This window comes from Vitis riparia, chromosome 12 (genome assembly GCF_004353265.1).
Source record: "Vitis riparia cultivar Riparia Gloire de Montpellier isolate 1030 chromosome 12, EGFV_Vit.rip_1.0, whole genome shotgun sequence".
NCBI lineage: Eukaryota > Viridiplantae > Streptophyta > Magnoliopsida > Vitales > Vitaceae > Vitis > Vitis riparia.
In genome coordinates this window covers 17,363,522-17,379,879 of record NC_048442.1, presented here as the reverse complement: position 1 = coordinate 17,379,879, position 16,358 = coordinate 17,363,522, and the positions used below count along the sequence as shown (strand labels likewise).

Genomic DNA, 16,358 nt, shown 5'->3' with positions numbered 1-16,358 from the left:
AGCTGCCAAGAAATCAGCCATCGCTTGTCCTATCTCATCATATGCAAACCCACTCGATCTAAGAAAGTGGCAATATCATTCAGTCCTCTCTTAATGTTTCCATGACAACATTTAAGATGGGTACCATGATTTAGGGGACTAACTCCCACAAAATAATAACAATAATAATAATATTGTATTTAAATTATTTTTTTCTTCTAAAAGAGCGGCTGTGAAATTGAGCTTCCCATCCAAAACTCAAAAATCTAATAAGATGTTAGCTGCAGATTGTAGAAGAGAAATCTCTAAACATATTTATAAAACAAGACCAGCAGACAGACTCCGAGATCCAAACATCCAACAAACACTTTCACATAGTTTAAAAACCTTGCTTCAAGCGTAGGACTACTAGCTCGTTACTTAAACACAAGCACCGCCAGTTTGGTGCAACATTGCATCTATCTCGTCGCCATCCTCCATTTCTAGCTGTGAAGCAAAGGAAAGATAAAAGCATCAGTCATCCACGCACTGGGGCATTGGATTCCAACTCAAGGAAAAGATTAAAATGAGAGAGATACCTCATCAGGGGTTTGTTCTCCCCGAAGACGACGACCATCAAACAAGAATGCAATCGAGTTGAGGTCCACAGATTGTCGGTCACAATAAGCATTCATGAGCTTCTTCAGCTGCGTGCTTCTTTTGATCCTGAAGAAAACTTCATTCCCATCCTGCAATAAAAAACACAACACATCCTCGTCATCTTGTCCAGGAAACCTAGCAAACTGCAAACAGAGATATTTTTAGTCCAAATTCTTAGAACTTGCTCCCATAGTGATATGTTTCAACTTTCAATCCAAAAAGATTTTTTTTTTTTTAGAAAGTCCCATAATATAGGGTTCCAAAATTTTGGCCCATCCACCTATATTTTTCGCCAACTAGGATTGGGCAGCTGCTCTGTGCCGTTTACTTTTTCCTGCAAAATAGAAATGCATCTTGGGAGTAGGAACACAATTTTCTTGTTTTTGTTTTTGCTTTTGTTTTGTTTGATATATAATAATAATAATAAGAATAATAATATATATATTATTATTATTTTGTTTTTTCCCAAATGTCAATATGTAGCTCAAAGCTGCATCATCTATAGTGAAGAATTGTATAAATCACAACTGCAGCTAAGTTGAATTGTATAAATCACAACTGCAGCTAAGTTTCTATATCATTTTATTCTTTCAGGAAACTTGCACTAGAAAAGTAACGGCGAGCTTTTCTAGGGTTGGTATTTTAAGAAATGCTATAAAAAAATGTATTAGCTCCACCTTTTTCAATCGATAATATTTATGAGCCGCATCTTCTGGCAACCTTTTTAATAGATAATCTTTATGGTGCATTAATTAGCACAATAAAAACACAAATGCAAGCCCCCCATTTTGAACCATCCCGCATTCCACAGTTTAAACCCACACACCTCCCACCAGTAATCCAAATCATTCTCACTCCCACACTGAAATCCCAGTTCAAACAACACAGCACCCTGTTTTTCCTTACCCCCTAACCATTCTCATTTTTTAATGTTCCAAACAATTCTAAAGGAAACCACCACCCCTTCACCTCCTCTCAGTTCATTTATCCATAACCCTAAGGCAACTAGCAGAATGAAGAGGCTGATTAGGATTTATGATGGGCAAGGATCTCTTCAATCAATAAGAAATATCATCCATGGCCTAGCTAAAAACCGACTGACTGAAAATTCTCCAAGACATGTGCAATCTCAAAGAGTGCCCAGGCAATTCTCACAGCACCAAGACAGTTTCCCAGGTCTCTCATTGGTCATGGGCCAAGCGTTCCCACTAGGTGGGTGAGAGGTATGGTGTGGGGTTGTGGAAAGCTATAACGGAGTGGTGTGGAGATGAGCCACTTTGTGAGTCATTCACTTTGTGAGCCACTTTGAGTGGTGGATGTTTGGAACCTTGAAGGTGAAGGGGGTGGACGGACCCCTCTCTTTTCTCTAGGGCCTTTAATGATTGGGAGTTGGATTTTGTGGAGTGTTTTCTGCAAAAGATTCAAACAATTACGGCATACAGGGATATGGAGGATAAGGTGATTTGGTCAGCTTCAAGGCGTGAGAACATTTTAGTCAAATCTCTCTATTTTATTTTGGAGCCCGGAGATTCTCTTTTGTTCCCTAGTAGCAACATTTGGAGGTCGTGTGCGCCACCAAAGGTGGCTTTCTTCTCTTGGGAGGCATATCGGGGGAAAGTCTTATCTGTGGATCAGATTCAAAGGAGGGGGGGGGGGGGGGGGGGGTATTATTTAGCAAATAGATGTTTCCTTCGTCTCTCTAAAGTTGAGATAGTTGATCACCTTCTTCTTCATTGGGTTAAGGGGTTCTTTGGCATTTGCTTGTTTCCCTCTTTGGGGTGTCTTGGGTTCTTTCCTGCTTGGTGAAGGAAACCCTTCTTGAGTGGCATGGGTCTTCTGTGGGTAAAGCACATAAAAAGTTTTGGCTAGTGACCCCTTTATGTAGATTTTGGACAATGTGGAAGGAAAGGAACTTGTTAGTGTTTGACAATGAGGATTTATCGATTCAAAGATTGAAGAATTATTTCGTATGTAATTTGTGGTCTTGGTCTAGGGTATCTGTAGATATGAGCCCTATTTCACTTGTTAGCTTCATTGATTGGCTAGACTCGAAGCAAGGGTATGTGATGATTTTTACTTCTTTCCCTCTCCCTTTGGGATGAGCCTCTAGGCATTTACTATATACTTTGAGGGCACTGCTTTTGGTGTCTCATCTTTTCTTTTTATACTACTTCTCTTTACTTATCAAAAAATAAAAATAAAAAAAATAACCAGGCCACCACAAATAACATGGGGCCTAAAGCAGGTAGTAGGAGATCTTCCCGGCCAGCAATGATTTGCCTATACTGACCATTAGTTTGTCTATACTGTCCAATCCGTTGGCTTGGGACTTTAGCAAACTGATTTCAAGACGATTTTTGAGCCTCCCTTGTGAGGAAAGCTGAGGTATTCCTTAAAGAGAGTGGATTCCAAAAGGATTTGCAAGAGAATAAGTCACTCCTAGACATTCCAATCAATCAGCCCTCCCAGACATCCTTGACTACAAATTCCTCAATACTGGATAGAAATGACTCTACCATCTCCTTTTAAACCTCAGATTCCAACAACTATGATCTTCCACCAATTGCCAATAATCAGTTACCATTAGTTTATTAACAACAATATTGGACAAATTTAAAATTGATCCTTTAAAAAACTACTGCAAGCACCAAACCTTAGACCAGAACTTTATAGTTTCCATTACCTGCAGATATGCTATCATGAGACCAAAAATCAATCCATCTTACTTTAATAGATTCCAAAGCTCGATGCCAAAGGGTCAATAGGCTTCTAATTGTTAGAAACTTAGACCACCTTTCTCTTTTTCAAATCAAGCATTTTCCACTCTAAATCCCCTAAAGAGGATCTCTCTGAAGTTTTTTCAATATACTTCAAACTAGTATGACATAACAAAGGAAGACATAGCATAGATCCATAAGTTGGAAAGAATGCTAGCTAACAATTTTTTTAATTAAATTTCTACAAATAAGTATAAGCTTCTCGGGAATCCTCAAAATTCAGAGATTTATGCATTTTTTTAATTTCTGCACAGATGCATTAATCACCATACCCATCTATTTACAATAAATTCTTACACTAATAAACACAACATCGGAACACATGATGCTAATTTTTTGCTAAATTTAAATGAATGGTTCAAAGAGCGATAAGATTTTTAAGCTTGCAACTAACACTATCAATTTTTATAACTTCAGTAAAATTATTTATTTGTTTATTTCACAATTCTTGACAGTATTCTTGTATAGAGCATAATTCCTAGAAATTTTAGCATACAACCAAAATATGGTAGGTCACATAAGGCAACAAGACACTTTCCTAGAGAATCCACTAGGGCAGAGTACCTTGCATTTAAAGACTTGTTGAAAGTCACAAATACTAAATAAAACCTACACATACAACATTAAATTACCAGCTTACTAAGTAAATTTTGAGAGACCAGGCATGAGAAACTTGTCATGAAAAGCTAAATTAACAATCATCCTGGTTTTGCAATTGCACCAAAAAAGAAAAAAGAAAAACACACACACACACATACACACAACAACAAGAAGCACAAAAAAAACATGCAAGCTCAATAAGTTAGTAACATTCCAAAAGACAAAAAGAGAAGCAACAGAATAAACATATGGTCAACAAAACACTTGTTTGAATAAAAATCCTCCACAATTAGTTGGTCCACCAGAAAAAAGAAAAAAAAAGGCATTTTTAGGTAAGATGTGAAAGATGAAGTGAAAATGAACTTTAAGCTCTCTCTTGTAAAAGACTTGGGGAATATTTGTTTTATTGTTTAAAATTCAAACAAAACTGAATGCATAAATTTAAATGATATGTTTGTTTTTATCAATGTCTAGATGTTGTTCGTTGTGAAGCTTGTCTATTTTTACTAATTAAAACATCTTAAAATTGAAATTAGAAGCATTTTTCCGTACAAAAATTAATAAGCTTTTTATTATTCCACATAATTATGTAAGATATGTAAAATGATTGTCCTTAAAAAAAATTATCATTATGTTTTTTATTATTTTATATATTTATTTTACCAAAAAATCTTATCCAATAAAAAAATTAGTTCCAAAATATTGTTTTATATAATATTCATATTACCGTTATAAAAACTTTAAATTTCATTTTATAAAAAATAAGTTTTCTCTTTTAGAGGGGATTTCGGGTTGTGTATTGAGGTGTATTTCTCATGGATGACAAGAGCATGAACATGGAGAGCATAGCTGTTCAAGCATGCTTGAAGTGCACCTAAGGCTCAACCACTTCCTAGTAATAGAGCCTTGCTTGCCAAGGTGTGCTTCTTGTTGGAAAGGCACACCTCATCCACTTTATTTTTCCTTTTTAAATACTTATATTATGAAATTTTCTAATTGCAACTTTGACAAATTTTTTATTAAACATTTTTTTGAGAATTTGTTCAGAAAGCAAGTGGTTTTATTGGTATAAGTTTAAGGTGTTTGTTATAGAGTATTATGAGAAACATTGGAATTATGAAGAATACTTTGGGAACTTTTGCATTGTACATATGTATATATTACCTGCCAGGAGAATAAGTATAGCAAATGTTTTTCATATTAAATTCCCAAATAGAATTTTGTTTTTTAAAAAAACTGAAAACTATTTTTAGGAATTGTTCTAAAAGAATATAGAAAAAAAATAAAAATCACCCTTTTTGTAACTGTCAAGATATTGACCACAATTTTCTGTTCAACCAAAATACTAAGCCTAATTATATAACAATTCTGGCCAAGAAAAACCAAAGAAATGGTTACTAATAAAAATGCATGCATGCCTAAGCATGAGAGAATAAGGTGAGAAACTAGAAGTTAAATCCGCACTTAGGGTCTTAGTATCAAGTTGAGTAGAGTAATTTGAGCCTTTTATATTCCATAACTCATAGCCTTTTTTATGTGCCATTAGAGCACATATTTGAGCTCTAATCAAATATCAATAAAAAGGAAGAAGTGTTTTGATTTTTTTCTCTTTTTATGGACAAAGCTTAGGCCTTGTTTTTTTTTTTTTTTGACTTAAGTCTTCAAACTTACAAATGTTTGTTTTTTAACTTATCCCCCTTTTTTTTTCAGACAATTGTATTAGATGAAAAGAGTGATTTTTATTTTTATTTTTTTGCTTTGCTTGAAAAAAAAATATATATATCAGGTTTCCTCTTTTCTCTTCTCAACCAAGTTTCTACAACACGAAAACACTAACTAGGTTTTCAAATATTTTATTTTGATTATATAAAATAAGAAGAAATATGATAGTTATTTTTACAAGGGCAAAAACATCTAATTAATAAGTTTGAGACGTTTTTATAGACATAGTATTCAAACATAAATTTAACTTATTCAGGAAATTGGTTTTTTTTTAAAAAAAAACAGAAAAACATGTTTAACAACTAGAAAAACAGAAAATGGTTTTCTATCCAAGAAAGAAATAGAAAATATAGTGTTTTCTTAGGACATCTTTTAGTTGTTTCCAATTGATTTCACTTGTTTTTTTAGGATTGCTTTAAAAAATAATTGTACAAATATGGACAATGATTGAAAACAAAACACTACAAATAAAAGTTATTTTTAAAACATATGTGAAAACATAAAAATATGTTAAAAACATTTGAAGTTCTGAATCCAACTTTTATTCTACAAAACATCAGAAATTAGTTTTAAAAATTGGTATAAAAAACAATTTTTCAAAACTATTTCCGAGAGCACTTCTCCAACAAAGCCTAAGGGTCTGTTTGACAAATGTTTTTGAGAATAGTTTCTTGTCCTTCAAAAAAAAAAAAAAAACACGTTTAACATCCAGAAAATTGTTTTCTATTTTCTGTTCTTAAAAATAAAAAACAAGTGTTTTTAGAAAACATCTTTTAATTATTTTCCATTACGTTCACTTTTTTTTAGAGCTATTATAAAATATAATCAGATAAACATGTAGAATGATTAAAAATAAAGCATTACATATAAAAATTATTTTTAAAACATATTTAAAAATATTAAAAACGGGTTCCAAACTACTTTTGTTCTACAAAACATCAAAGTGTTCTCAAAAACAGTTCTCCATACTGACTTTTGCTCTACAAAACATCATAGAGTTCTCAAAAACTATTTTTCAAAACTTTTTTTGAAAATAGTTACCAATAGGGCCTAAGTTTTCGCTTTTCTTTTTCTTTTTCTTTTCACTTCTTTCACTGGGAAGACTTAATTGAGTTGATTTTTTTAGGTCTCACGACACAAACAAATGCAACTAAGTATTTAACCTTCTCTCTTTCTCTCAGTCAAGTGAAAGATAACGTCAATTTTCCCAGCAATTGCCAAAAACTAAACTCAGAATAAGCACAACTCAGAACCATTAGCAACATTTACAAAAAATCAAAATTCAAACAAGAAAATCACGTCTACAGAAATATAACAAACCCTCAAAACAATAATCATGTCGCACATAACACTTGAAATCCAACAATGCCAAACAATGAACTTGAGAACTGGAAGCAATCAATCAAAGATAAACGTTTCATCACCTTCTGTTTGGTTGGTTAGAAAAACTGAGAAAGAATAAAATGCAATAAAATAACGAAATTTTCAATTCCAAGATTTATGTCGGTATGTCACCCCCAAAAAAATGTTGAACAGTTGCATTAGGCTCAGTTGAGTGAGAACTAAAATTGAAAATTTGAAACTTCCAATTTGTCCCCTTTCCTACATCTTCTCAGAGGAAAAACGGTTGTCGTTTCAAAAGATCAAAGAAAGAAATCTCCAATTTTTTATTTTATTTTTTATTTTTTTGGCGTTCTTCGATTGTCTCAGCAACCAAACACAAGGTAAACGAGAACAAATACACAAATAAACAAAAATAACAAAAACAAAAGCATCAAACAAAAGCATCCAAAACAATGGTTAGCAGCAGAACGGAGAAACCCTAAAAGAAAGCTCCGGAGAAGTGGCAAGACAAAAGAAACCCTAATCGATTCAAGTGAAAGAACGTACCTGACCCTTGACCTTGAGATTGATGTGACCCGATTGGTCGTTGGGCTTCTTATCTTCGTCCTGAGAAGACGGATTCGCCACGCCTGACATACTCCTTCGTTCCGGTGACCTACCCTACGTTTTCTTCCACCGTTCCACGCTCACCAACTCTTGGGGCTTCGCATTGCTGTTTATACTTTATACGCCACCGACAACTGTTTTCAAAGTTGGGCTCCGGCCCAAATCCATTGGGCCTATCCCTTCTCACTATTTGGCCCATTACGAAAATAGTAGGTTTGGGTGCTTCCTCTCTCGATAGGCGTTATAGGCCTTGTTTAATTCGCTTTATTGAAGCTAAATGCAATATTTTAAGTAAAATGATTTTTTCATATTTATTTTACCATAAAAAATAATAAATAAATTTAAATATAATTAAAAATTAATAATAAATATATATTTTAAAATTATTTAATCTTTATATATAATAGTTAAATATGTAAAATATAAAATAAAATAATAGAGAAAAATAATTTATTGATTTTAAGCTTATGTTTGATTCTCATACAATAGTAAAAAAGAACAAAAATATTTTTTTAATTTTTTATTATCGAAAAATATCAAAAATATATATGTATATATAATTAAAATTATTAAAAATTTATATATTTTAAAATTATTTAAATTTTATATTGATGAGTTAAAATAAATTAAATGAGTTTGAAGTAATATATAAAATTACTTTATTAATTTTAAATTTATTTTTTTATTTTCTTTCCTTAACTTTTCATCTCTATTTTATTTTATCTTAAAATTTTCATAAACCAAATAAAGCTTGAATCTACTTTTTACTTGCCTTTATTTTTTTTTCCTTTTTGTTTTTCCTCTTTATTTTTTATTTCCCCATTTTTCTCAAAATTTCTCCTGCACCAAACATAACCTATAAATTCTCATATATTACTTCTTTTTCTACTTTAATAGGAAACTAAAATTGAAACCAAAATTATAATTTTTACAAGTAATATTAATATAAAAAAAGATTTATTAAATATAAAACAATTTATTACATAAATCAAAATAAAACTTCTACAACAAACAATATTTTTCTAACTTTCACATTTAATTATTTTTCAAATCATATTTTTTTTCACAAAATTACCCTCTAAAACCAATATAAAAATTCTTAATTAAACTTTAAAAAACCTTTAATTTCTCAAAAATCAATTCATTTTTATGTTAATTTTTCTTTTTTATCATTTAAAAAACAGCTAAACAAGTAAATGAATTTTTAATGAACTTCAAAAAAAAAAAGAAAAAAGAAAAAAGGACGTAAGCGTAATTTCGACACTTGCTTTATCATAAAGATGTGATGTAACAAGAAAAACGGAGACGTTACTACGTTAGACTAAGAAACGACGTCGTTCAGTTTGTCGACAGGCACATCTCCTGAAGAAGGGCAAGTCGTCCCCGGCTCTGAGGTACAATTACGAGCATTTACTCCTAAATCCAGTTCAACACGCCCGTTGAGTGTCGCGGCCAACGTTCGAAAATGGGTAAAACCACATCACCACACGTAATTTCAACCCACACATTTAATTCACATCATAAAAGGTAATAAAGCTGGATCTGATCTAATGTACCGCACTACCCTCACACTCAATAAGACTGACTTACAGCATCCGTTGAGTTTGTGTCAGGCTACGTGGAGGGCAGGATGGGAATGTGTAGAATGAAAAATCGTGGGGGCGAGGGTAGAAAGAGCACAAAACGGTCGAGTTTGTGGGGGCCACGTTGAAGGGAGTTTGGGGGTGTGGTCCTTTTCCCTTTTTTTTTTGTTTTGTCAATGCTGCAGACTGGTGGGGCCTACGCCCACCATCTCGATCTCGGCAACGGCTCCTCTTTCCTCCATAAGAGGCCTGTCGCTGTCATCTCCTCAGTCGCTCACTTCTACTCTCTTCTTCTCTGAGGACAAGGTTTTCTCTCTCTCTCTCTCTCTGTCTAAGGCTCTCCTTTTCTCTGAAACGGAGCATGGAGCGTCGAGCATTGCCTTTCTTCCTCTTGGTTATTTCGATCTTTGCATTTGCAGGTAAAGTGAGAAGTTTGCTTAAGCTCTGTTGGTTTTTGGGAAATGCTGAACAAAAGAGCAGTTCATGCATTTTATTTCCCCGGAAAATGGTTAGAGGTTGTCTATTTTCTGAGTTTTTTATGTTTCCATGGTGCATTTGCAGATGCGGGTTCAATTGGAGTGAACTATGGGCGAATCGCCAACAATCTGCCATCAGCAGTGAAGGTGGTACAGCTTCTGAAATCGCAGGGCATAGAGCGAGTCAAGGTCTTCGACACCGACCCGGCGGTCCTGAAGGCCCTTGGCGGATCCGGCATCAAAGTCACCGTGGATTTGCCCAATGAGCTCCTCATCTCCGCTGCCAAGCGCCAGTCATTTGCCAACACATGGGTCCAGAAGAACGTCGCCGATCACTTCCCAGCCACAAAAATCGAAGCCATTGCCGTCGGAAATGAAGTGTTCGTGGACCCACACAATACCACCCTCTCCCTCGTACCCGCCCTGAAGAACATTCATAAAGCTTTGGTCAAATACAATCTCCATTCCCATATCAAAGTCTCATCTCCCGTAGCTCTCAGCGCCCTCCAATCCTCCTACCCATCCTCAGCCGGCTCATTCCGGCAAGAACTCATCGAACCCGTGTTCAAACCCATGTTGGAGTTTCTCCGCCAAACTGGCTCTTACCTCATGGTCAATGCCTACCCCTTCTTCGCTTACGAAGCCAACTCTGACGTCATCTCTCTCGACTATGCTCTCTTCAGGGAAAACCCGGGCGTGGTCGATGCGGGTAATGGGTTGCGCTACTTCAACCTTTTCGATGCCCAAATCGACGCCGTTTTTGCAGCCATGTCCGCTCTCAAGTACAACGACATCAAAATGGTCGTCACCGAAACAGGCTGGCCCTCCAAAGGCGACGAGAACGAGATAGGCGCGAGTGTCGCCAACGCCGCCGCCTACAACGGCAACCTCGTCCGCCGAATCCTCACGGGCGGCGGCACACCACTGAGACCCAAGGCCGATCTCGTTGTCTTCTTGTTCGCGCTCTTCAATGAGAACAAAAAGCCAGGTCCTTCTTCTGAGAGAAACTATGGGCTCTTCTACCCTAGTGAAGAGAAGGTTTATGACATTCCATTTACAGTCGAGGGCTTGAAGAACTACCGGGACGTCCAGTCTCCGGTGACCGGCGGCGTGAGGGTGTCAACGCCGGTGACCAGGGGCGGAAGTGTGTCGCCGAGCTCGTCGGGGCAGACATGGTGCGTGGCGAACGGCGAAACGGGGAAGGAGAAGCTGCAAGCGGCTTTAGACTATGCCTGTGGTGAGGGACAGGCTGATTGCCATCCGATCCAGCCCGGTGCCACGTGTTACGATCCTAACACCCTTGAGGCCCACGCTTCGTTCGCCTTTAACAGCTATTATCAGAAAAAGGGTCGTGTGATTGGCACGTGTGATTTTCAAGGGGCGGCCTACGTAGTCACGCAAGCACCAAGTGCGTACTCTTATCTTACTCTTCTCTCTTCCCTCTCCCGCGCCCCCCTCCCCCCTTCTCTTTCACTCATTCACCATACATGGTCCGTGTTGGACGAATACCTAAGGCGTAATGCGCCCCACTAGCCCTGGGTCCGAGTGGTGCAACCCCAGTAGCCCTTGGTCCAAGTGGTGCGCGCCAGGTTAGAGAAGTGTCAGACGAAAGCACGTGATTGGCATTGATGTGACAACCTGTCCTTCAAATCTGATATGGCGTATGTTTTCCGGGCCTGAGTATTTTGCCCTGCTTTTGATGGGCCGCAATCTCGGACCAAATTGGCCCGTTATTTGCGGACCTCAATTTGATGATAAGTAGGGCACTCAAGTGTTGCACTGTCACAAGTAGATTCACCAATTTATTTTATTTTAGATCAACCACGTGGCACTAATTCATTGGACACTTGTCACTTGGAACCGAAACACCTAGCGTTGTGTGGATGTGTTTTATTTGACCAAGTCATATTTTGTTTATCTAACTAAAGAAATTGGTTTGTTTTTTGCAGGGTTTGGGAAGTGTGAGTTCCCGACTGGATACTGAAGAGAAAGAGACTGGAGTGGTTGAGTGATAAAGGCTTTGGTTTTTCCAATTTTTGGGGGTTGGCCTATGTATTTATTTTGGAGTAGTTGGGGGGGTTGGTTTTTAGAATATTGTTTTGACTGTGATGTCTGTAAGTAAATTTTAGATGTGTTATTGTAGTTGACGCTTTCTAATCATCAATCTGTTTCTTCCAACTTGTCTTTTGCTTTTGAAAACTGTTCTCTGATTTTGCAAAACAAAAATTCGTTTGATTTTCAAGTGTTTTCCAACTTTTTTGTTCCACAAAACACATGAAAACTGTTACCAAACATACCCTTAATAATCCTTTCAAAAATATTGTAAAAATAGTTTTTTGAAAACTATTCTAACAATCAGTGTTAGACAATAAAAGTGTTTTCAAAAACAATTCTAATTTTTTTTTTTTTTATATAGTTTTCAAATACCATTCTTTGTGAAATATTTTTTATAATTTATAAATAAATTTTGTCTGGAGCGTGCTATTTTTTTTTTTTTTTTTTATACATGTTTCAAAAAATAATTTTCTAAAAACACTTAAAACAATAAAATTATTTTTTATTTGGTTTTAAATCTAAAAATAATAATTATTTTCGAAAAGAACTATCAAACACGCCTTAATGCTACGAGGGACATTTTGGTATTATTTTTTTTCCCACTTTCATAGCAACAACCTAGTAAAAATGATGAGATTCTCAAGAATCAAACAAGAGCCGAAGTCCTCGTAATCTCACTTTTTCTTGAGGGGTGTGTTTGGTACATGAATTGGCAATGCATGTGGGGGAGGAGAGTGCTTATGATGACGGAGATGATGGATAAGCCGAATCCTAACAAGGTAAAGGGTAGGGTGAGAAAGGTAGGTCCTACTTAGATAATTCGAAAGTGATCAAAGGGCATGCCCAAAAGCTTCCTTGGATGCTTTGATTTGTGGCTTCTTTTTTTGCTTAGTCAATGGATGAAGAATATCCAAACCACTTTTGGGGATTTTGGGCTCTACAAGTCTATTTTTTGTACTATAAATTTCATCTATTTAAAGTGTTTTCATGTGACCCCCACTTGGGAAGAAGGATCTAAAATATAGTGAAAATGAAAAAAAAAAATCACATTCAGTCATATATAATACTAAAAAAATGATGATAAACATGTACTATATATATATTAAATTTTGAGTGATGTTTGTTTTTTAAAAATTAAAATATTTGATTTTTTTTTATTCAATTAAAAATAATCGTGTATTAAAATTAATTTATTATTAATAGGTCCAATTTAATTATATTAATTGATATCTCGATATTACTTTTAGTTGAATTAAAAAAATTATATATTTTAGTAGTTGTTGAAGGTTACATGATGTTCCGATACAGTTCAGAGGTATTTTTGAAATTTCAATATTTGAAGGTAACATTTTTTTTTTCATATAACTCTAATTTTTTAATATAATGAAAGTCTTCCTCCTTGTTCTCGTGAACATAGGCAATTTATTGAACCACATTAAATTTGTGTGTTTAATTTTCTCTAATTTCTTCACTATGAATCGTTCCAAGAAAATCAATAGTAGTGTTTTTTTTTTTTTGCTAAATAGGAAAAATTAAATGTTTTTTATTTTTTTTTATTTAGCTAAAAGTAAGATATTGATATCAACTAACATAATTAAAGTGAATCTATTGATAACAAGTTTATTCATATTGGTTGATATCAACAAGTTAATTTTAGCTGAATAAAAAAAACCAAATATTTTTACTTTTTCTAATCAGTCAAAAAACAAACATCAAGACTTTTTTTCTATTCAATCAAAAAACTTATATCTTAAAACAAAATTTAATATTCAAAAATTTCATTTTAATTATATAAGAACTTAAATTTCTGGACAGTTAAAAACATGATGCAAATCAATTGCCCCTTGTAAAACCTCTCACACCAAATCACAATATTCAATCACATCAAATCACAATATTCAACCTTCTCCAAAATTTTCCTAGGATTATTCTTTGCATCTATGACATGATAAAACATGCAATTATATGATTGTAACCCATATGAAAAGGATTTGATAGAAAAGTGCAAAAAGTGCATTTTATTTTATTTTATTTTTTAACACAAAGTTGAAACCCCCATGTGCCATTGGACCCACCACCTCACATACATTTAATTAATCAAAACAATATATTTACCCATTTTAGTTTAATTAATTTACTTTTTTGCTTTTGGGCTGGACTATGAGTGTGCAAAGCTCAAGAGGCTCCACTTAAAAAAATGGTACTCATGACCAATGTAACCACTGTTTATTTGTAAAATTGTGAAGCCTTGGAGCTTAGTATATGATAGTACTACTATAGCTTTTTTGGTTCACATTTGGCCCCATGTGCTATGTACATTGCTCCATTTAATATGTCACATATAAAAAGTAAGTGGGATGGAAACAAATTGTACCCCCATGCCCCTTGTGCTAGAGAGATTTGGGTAAAACTTAATGTTTTTTACTTAATAATTTAAATAAATAAAATTATTTTATAGTTATTGACTTGAAATTTATTAAGTGATTTTATTTCAAGTATTAAGATTATTTGATAAAATTTTTTTTTGAATTATCAAATTTATATATCTATGCTTGTTAATTTTAATGAATATTAGGAAAAATCTATAATACCATATGAAATATCTGATGAAATTTAAACCCTTAGATGAAGGCATAGAAAGATTAAAAGTATAAAAAAAATTATAGTTAAATTTGAAAAATAACATATTTCTTTTTATATAAACATCCTTTAATATTTTTCATTATTTACATGTAAGTTTTAAAAAAGAAAATTCTTTTTATATGGAAAAAAAAATGAGAATGTTTTTATTAAAGATAAATATTTTATATTAAAAAAAATAGAATGTTAGATTTATAAATTGGGAATGATTTCATTAATATCAATCGAATAATGAAGTTATAAATATATGAGACGATATTTCTAAGAAATAAAATCATATACAAACAAACGAGATCAAAATATGAAAAAAAAATATATTAGAAAATTCACTAATTGATTTCTTGACCTTCGGGGGCACGGGGCAAACGACAATGGTCTTACAACTTTGCAGAGACTTGTATTTTTGGTAAACAATCACCCGGTTTGATTATTGCGACCCATCAATGAACCAGAGAAAAAGCCATGTGCTATAATATAAATAATTTAAGAGCAATGTGTGGATACCAATGCAAAGACAAGTGCAGTGTGTACATATGTTGGAGTCTCTCGTGGCTTAGATCCAACATAGATTCTCTTTGCCTCCCTCTTTCACCTCTACTGCATATTCACATGCTCCACTCTTGAACCAACTTTTAGTCTTTTAGTGCCTACTTATTGTATTGTTGTCCATTTCTGTGTATGCTTACAAAGCTTCCTATCTACAATTATTTATGCCCAAGTAGGAAAATCTCGGGATATATCAGCGATATATCACCGATATATTATGTATTGGGAGAGGTCAACATGATATTTCGTGAAGAAAAAGCGAAGGAGAGATATTTTTGTAAATATCGCCAAAATATCGGCGATATATCGGTTCAGGGAAATATATCGGAGATTTTTTGAAAAAATCGCCTCTGGTGGCAAAATATCGGTGATATATCGCTGATTTTTTTGTGATATTTCCTCTCCTTCATGCAACGTGATCTGACGGCCCAAATCACGCCCATGTTGATCCAACGGCCTAGATGTGAATCCAATGGTAATATGACAATCCAATGGCCAGATTGCTCCCAATTTTTTATCCAACGACCAAAATTGATTTTCAACGGTAAATTAATGTTCCAACGGCTATTTTGGCCAAATTTATTCTATAAATAGCCCAAATTTCATCTATTTCATCCAATTTTGCTTTCATTTGCTCTCTCATTACTCCAATTTTTGTTAAGGTTGTTCAATTATTTAATCATTTTAATGTATATTTGTTTTAAATTGTAATTAATTTTGTTTGCAATTGTAATTAATTCATGTATTTTCAATTAATTAGTATGTTTGCAATATGGATTATTTAATGCTATTTTTACATTCAATTGTAATTAATTTTTATATTTTTATTGAATTAACTTAGGTTAGTTTGATTATTTAATTATAAATTGATATGTTTATTTTAGATGATTATTTGCGATTTATTTTCACATTTAGAATTAAATTAAACTAGTTAACTTAGCTAAATTATTTAATTGATTTAATTAACATGCTAAATTATTTAATTAATTTAATTAACATGAACTAATATATTTTGAATATGAAATATGTTTATTTAATGAATTTAATGTGTACAAAGTATTGATATTTAATGAAATGAAATATTTTATGTGACTTTATAATTAGAACAATTACAAAATTAACATTTCTTATAGATCGACATGATATAATTACATCTAATATCGCAAATTATATCATATATATATATATATATATATCAAAATTTTCAATAAAACAACTTTAAAATGTCCATTATACTTCTAATTATATTATTATGAGATTTTCCTTACATTTCCATAAGTTTTTAACAATTTTAAGCTTATCGATATTTTTTTCCAGAATATCCGCCGATATATTTCCGATATATACGATATATCCGTAAAATCGAAGTACCGATATATCCGTGATTACCG

The 16,358-nt window shown here is 33.6% G+C and overlaps 2 protein-coding genes across 2 annotated transcripts; one reads left to right on the top strand and one right to left on the bottom strand.

Moving 5' to 3' along the window:
• Positions 1–59: 59 nt before the first annotated feature.
• LOC117927359 (small ubiquitin-related modifier 1-like) lies at positions 60–7,757 on the bottom strand. The gene is made up of 3 exons (XM_034846859.1): positions 7,608–7,757; positions 558–707; positions 60–465 (listed from the first exon to the last, which is right to left on the bottom strand). Exons 1-3 carry the CDS (start codon positions 7,695–7,697, stop codon positions 400–402), a joined length of 306 nt encoding a protein of 101 aa, XP_034702750.1. The 5' UTR covers positions 7,698–7,757; the 3' UTR covers positions 60–399.
• Positions 7,758–9,516: 1,759 nt separating this feature from the next.
• Positions 9,517–11,904, top strand: LOC117926927 (glucan endo-1,3-beta-glucosidase 12-like). The gene is made up of 3 exons (XM_034846247.1): positions 9,517–9,669; positions 9,812–11,134; positions 11,676–11,904. The coding sequence occupies exons 1-3, from the start codon at positions 9,612–9,614 to the stop codon at positions 11,708–11,710; spliced, it is 1,416 nt and encodes a 471-aa protein (XP_034702138.1). The 5' UTR covers positions 9,517–9,611; the 3' UTR covers positions 11,711–11,904.
• The last annotated feature ends 4,454 nt before the right edge of the window (positions 11,905–16,358 follow it).

Bases quoted from the DNA above. Each gene is read 5' to 3' on its own strand.
- LOC117927359 (XM_034846859.1), bottom strand. From the start codon at position 7,697: ATGTCAGGCGTGGCGAATCCGTCTTCTCAGGACGAAGATAAGAAGCCC. The intron at 708-7,607 runs GTACGTTCTTTC...TTTTTATTGCAG, and splicing joins ATCTCAAGGTCAAGGGTCAG to GATGGGAATGAAGTTTTCTT. The intron at 466-557 runs GTATCTCTCTCA...TTTGCTTCACAG, and splicing joins GAGAACAAACCCCTGATGAG to CTAGAAATGGAGGATGGCGA.
- LOC117926927 (XM_034846247.1), top strand. From the start codon at position 9,612: ATGGAGCGTCGAGCATTGCCTTTCTTCCTCTTGGTTATTTCGATCTTT. The intron at 9,670-9,811 runs GTAAAGTGAGAA...GTGCATTTGCAG, and splicing joins TTCGATCTTTGCATTTGCAG to ATGCGGGTTCAATTGGAGTG. The intron at 11,135-11,675 runs GTGCGTACTCTT...TGTTTTTTGCAG, and splicing joins CGTAGTCACGCAAGCACCAA to GGTTTGGGAAGTGTGAGTTC.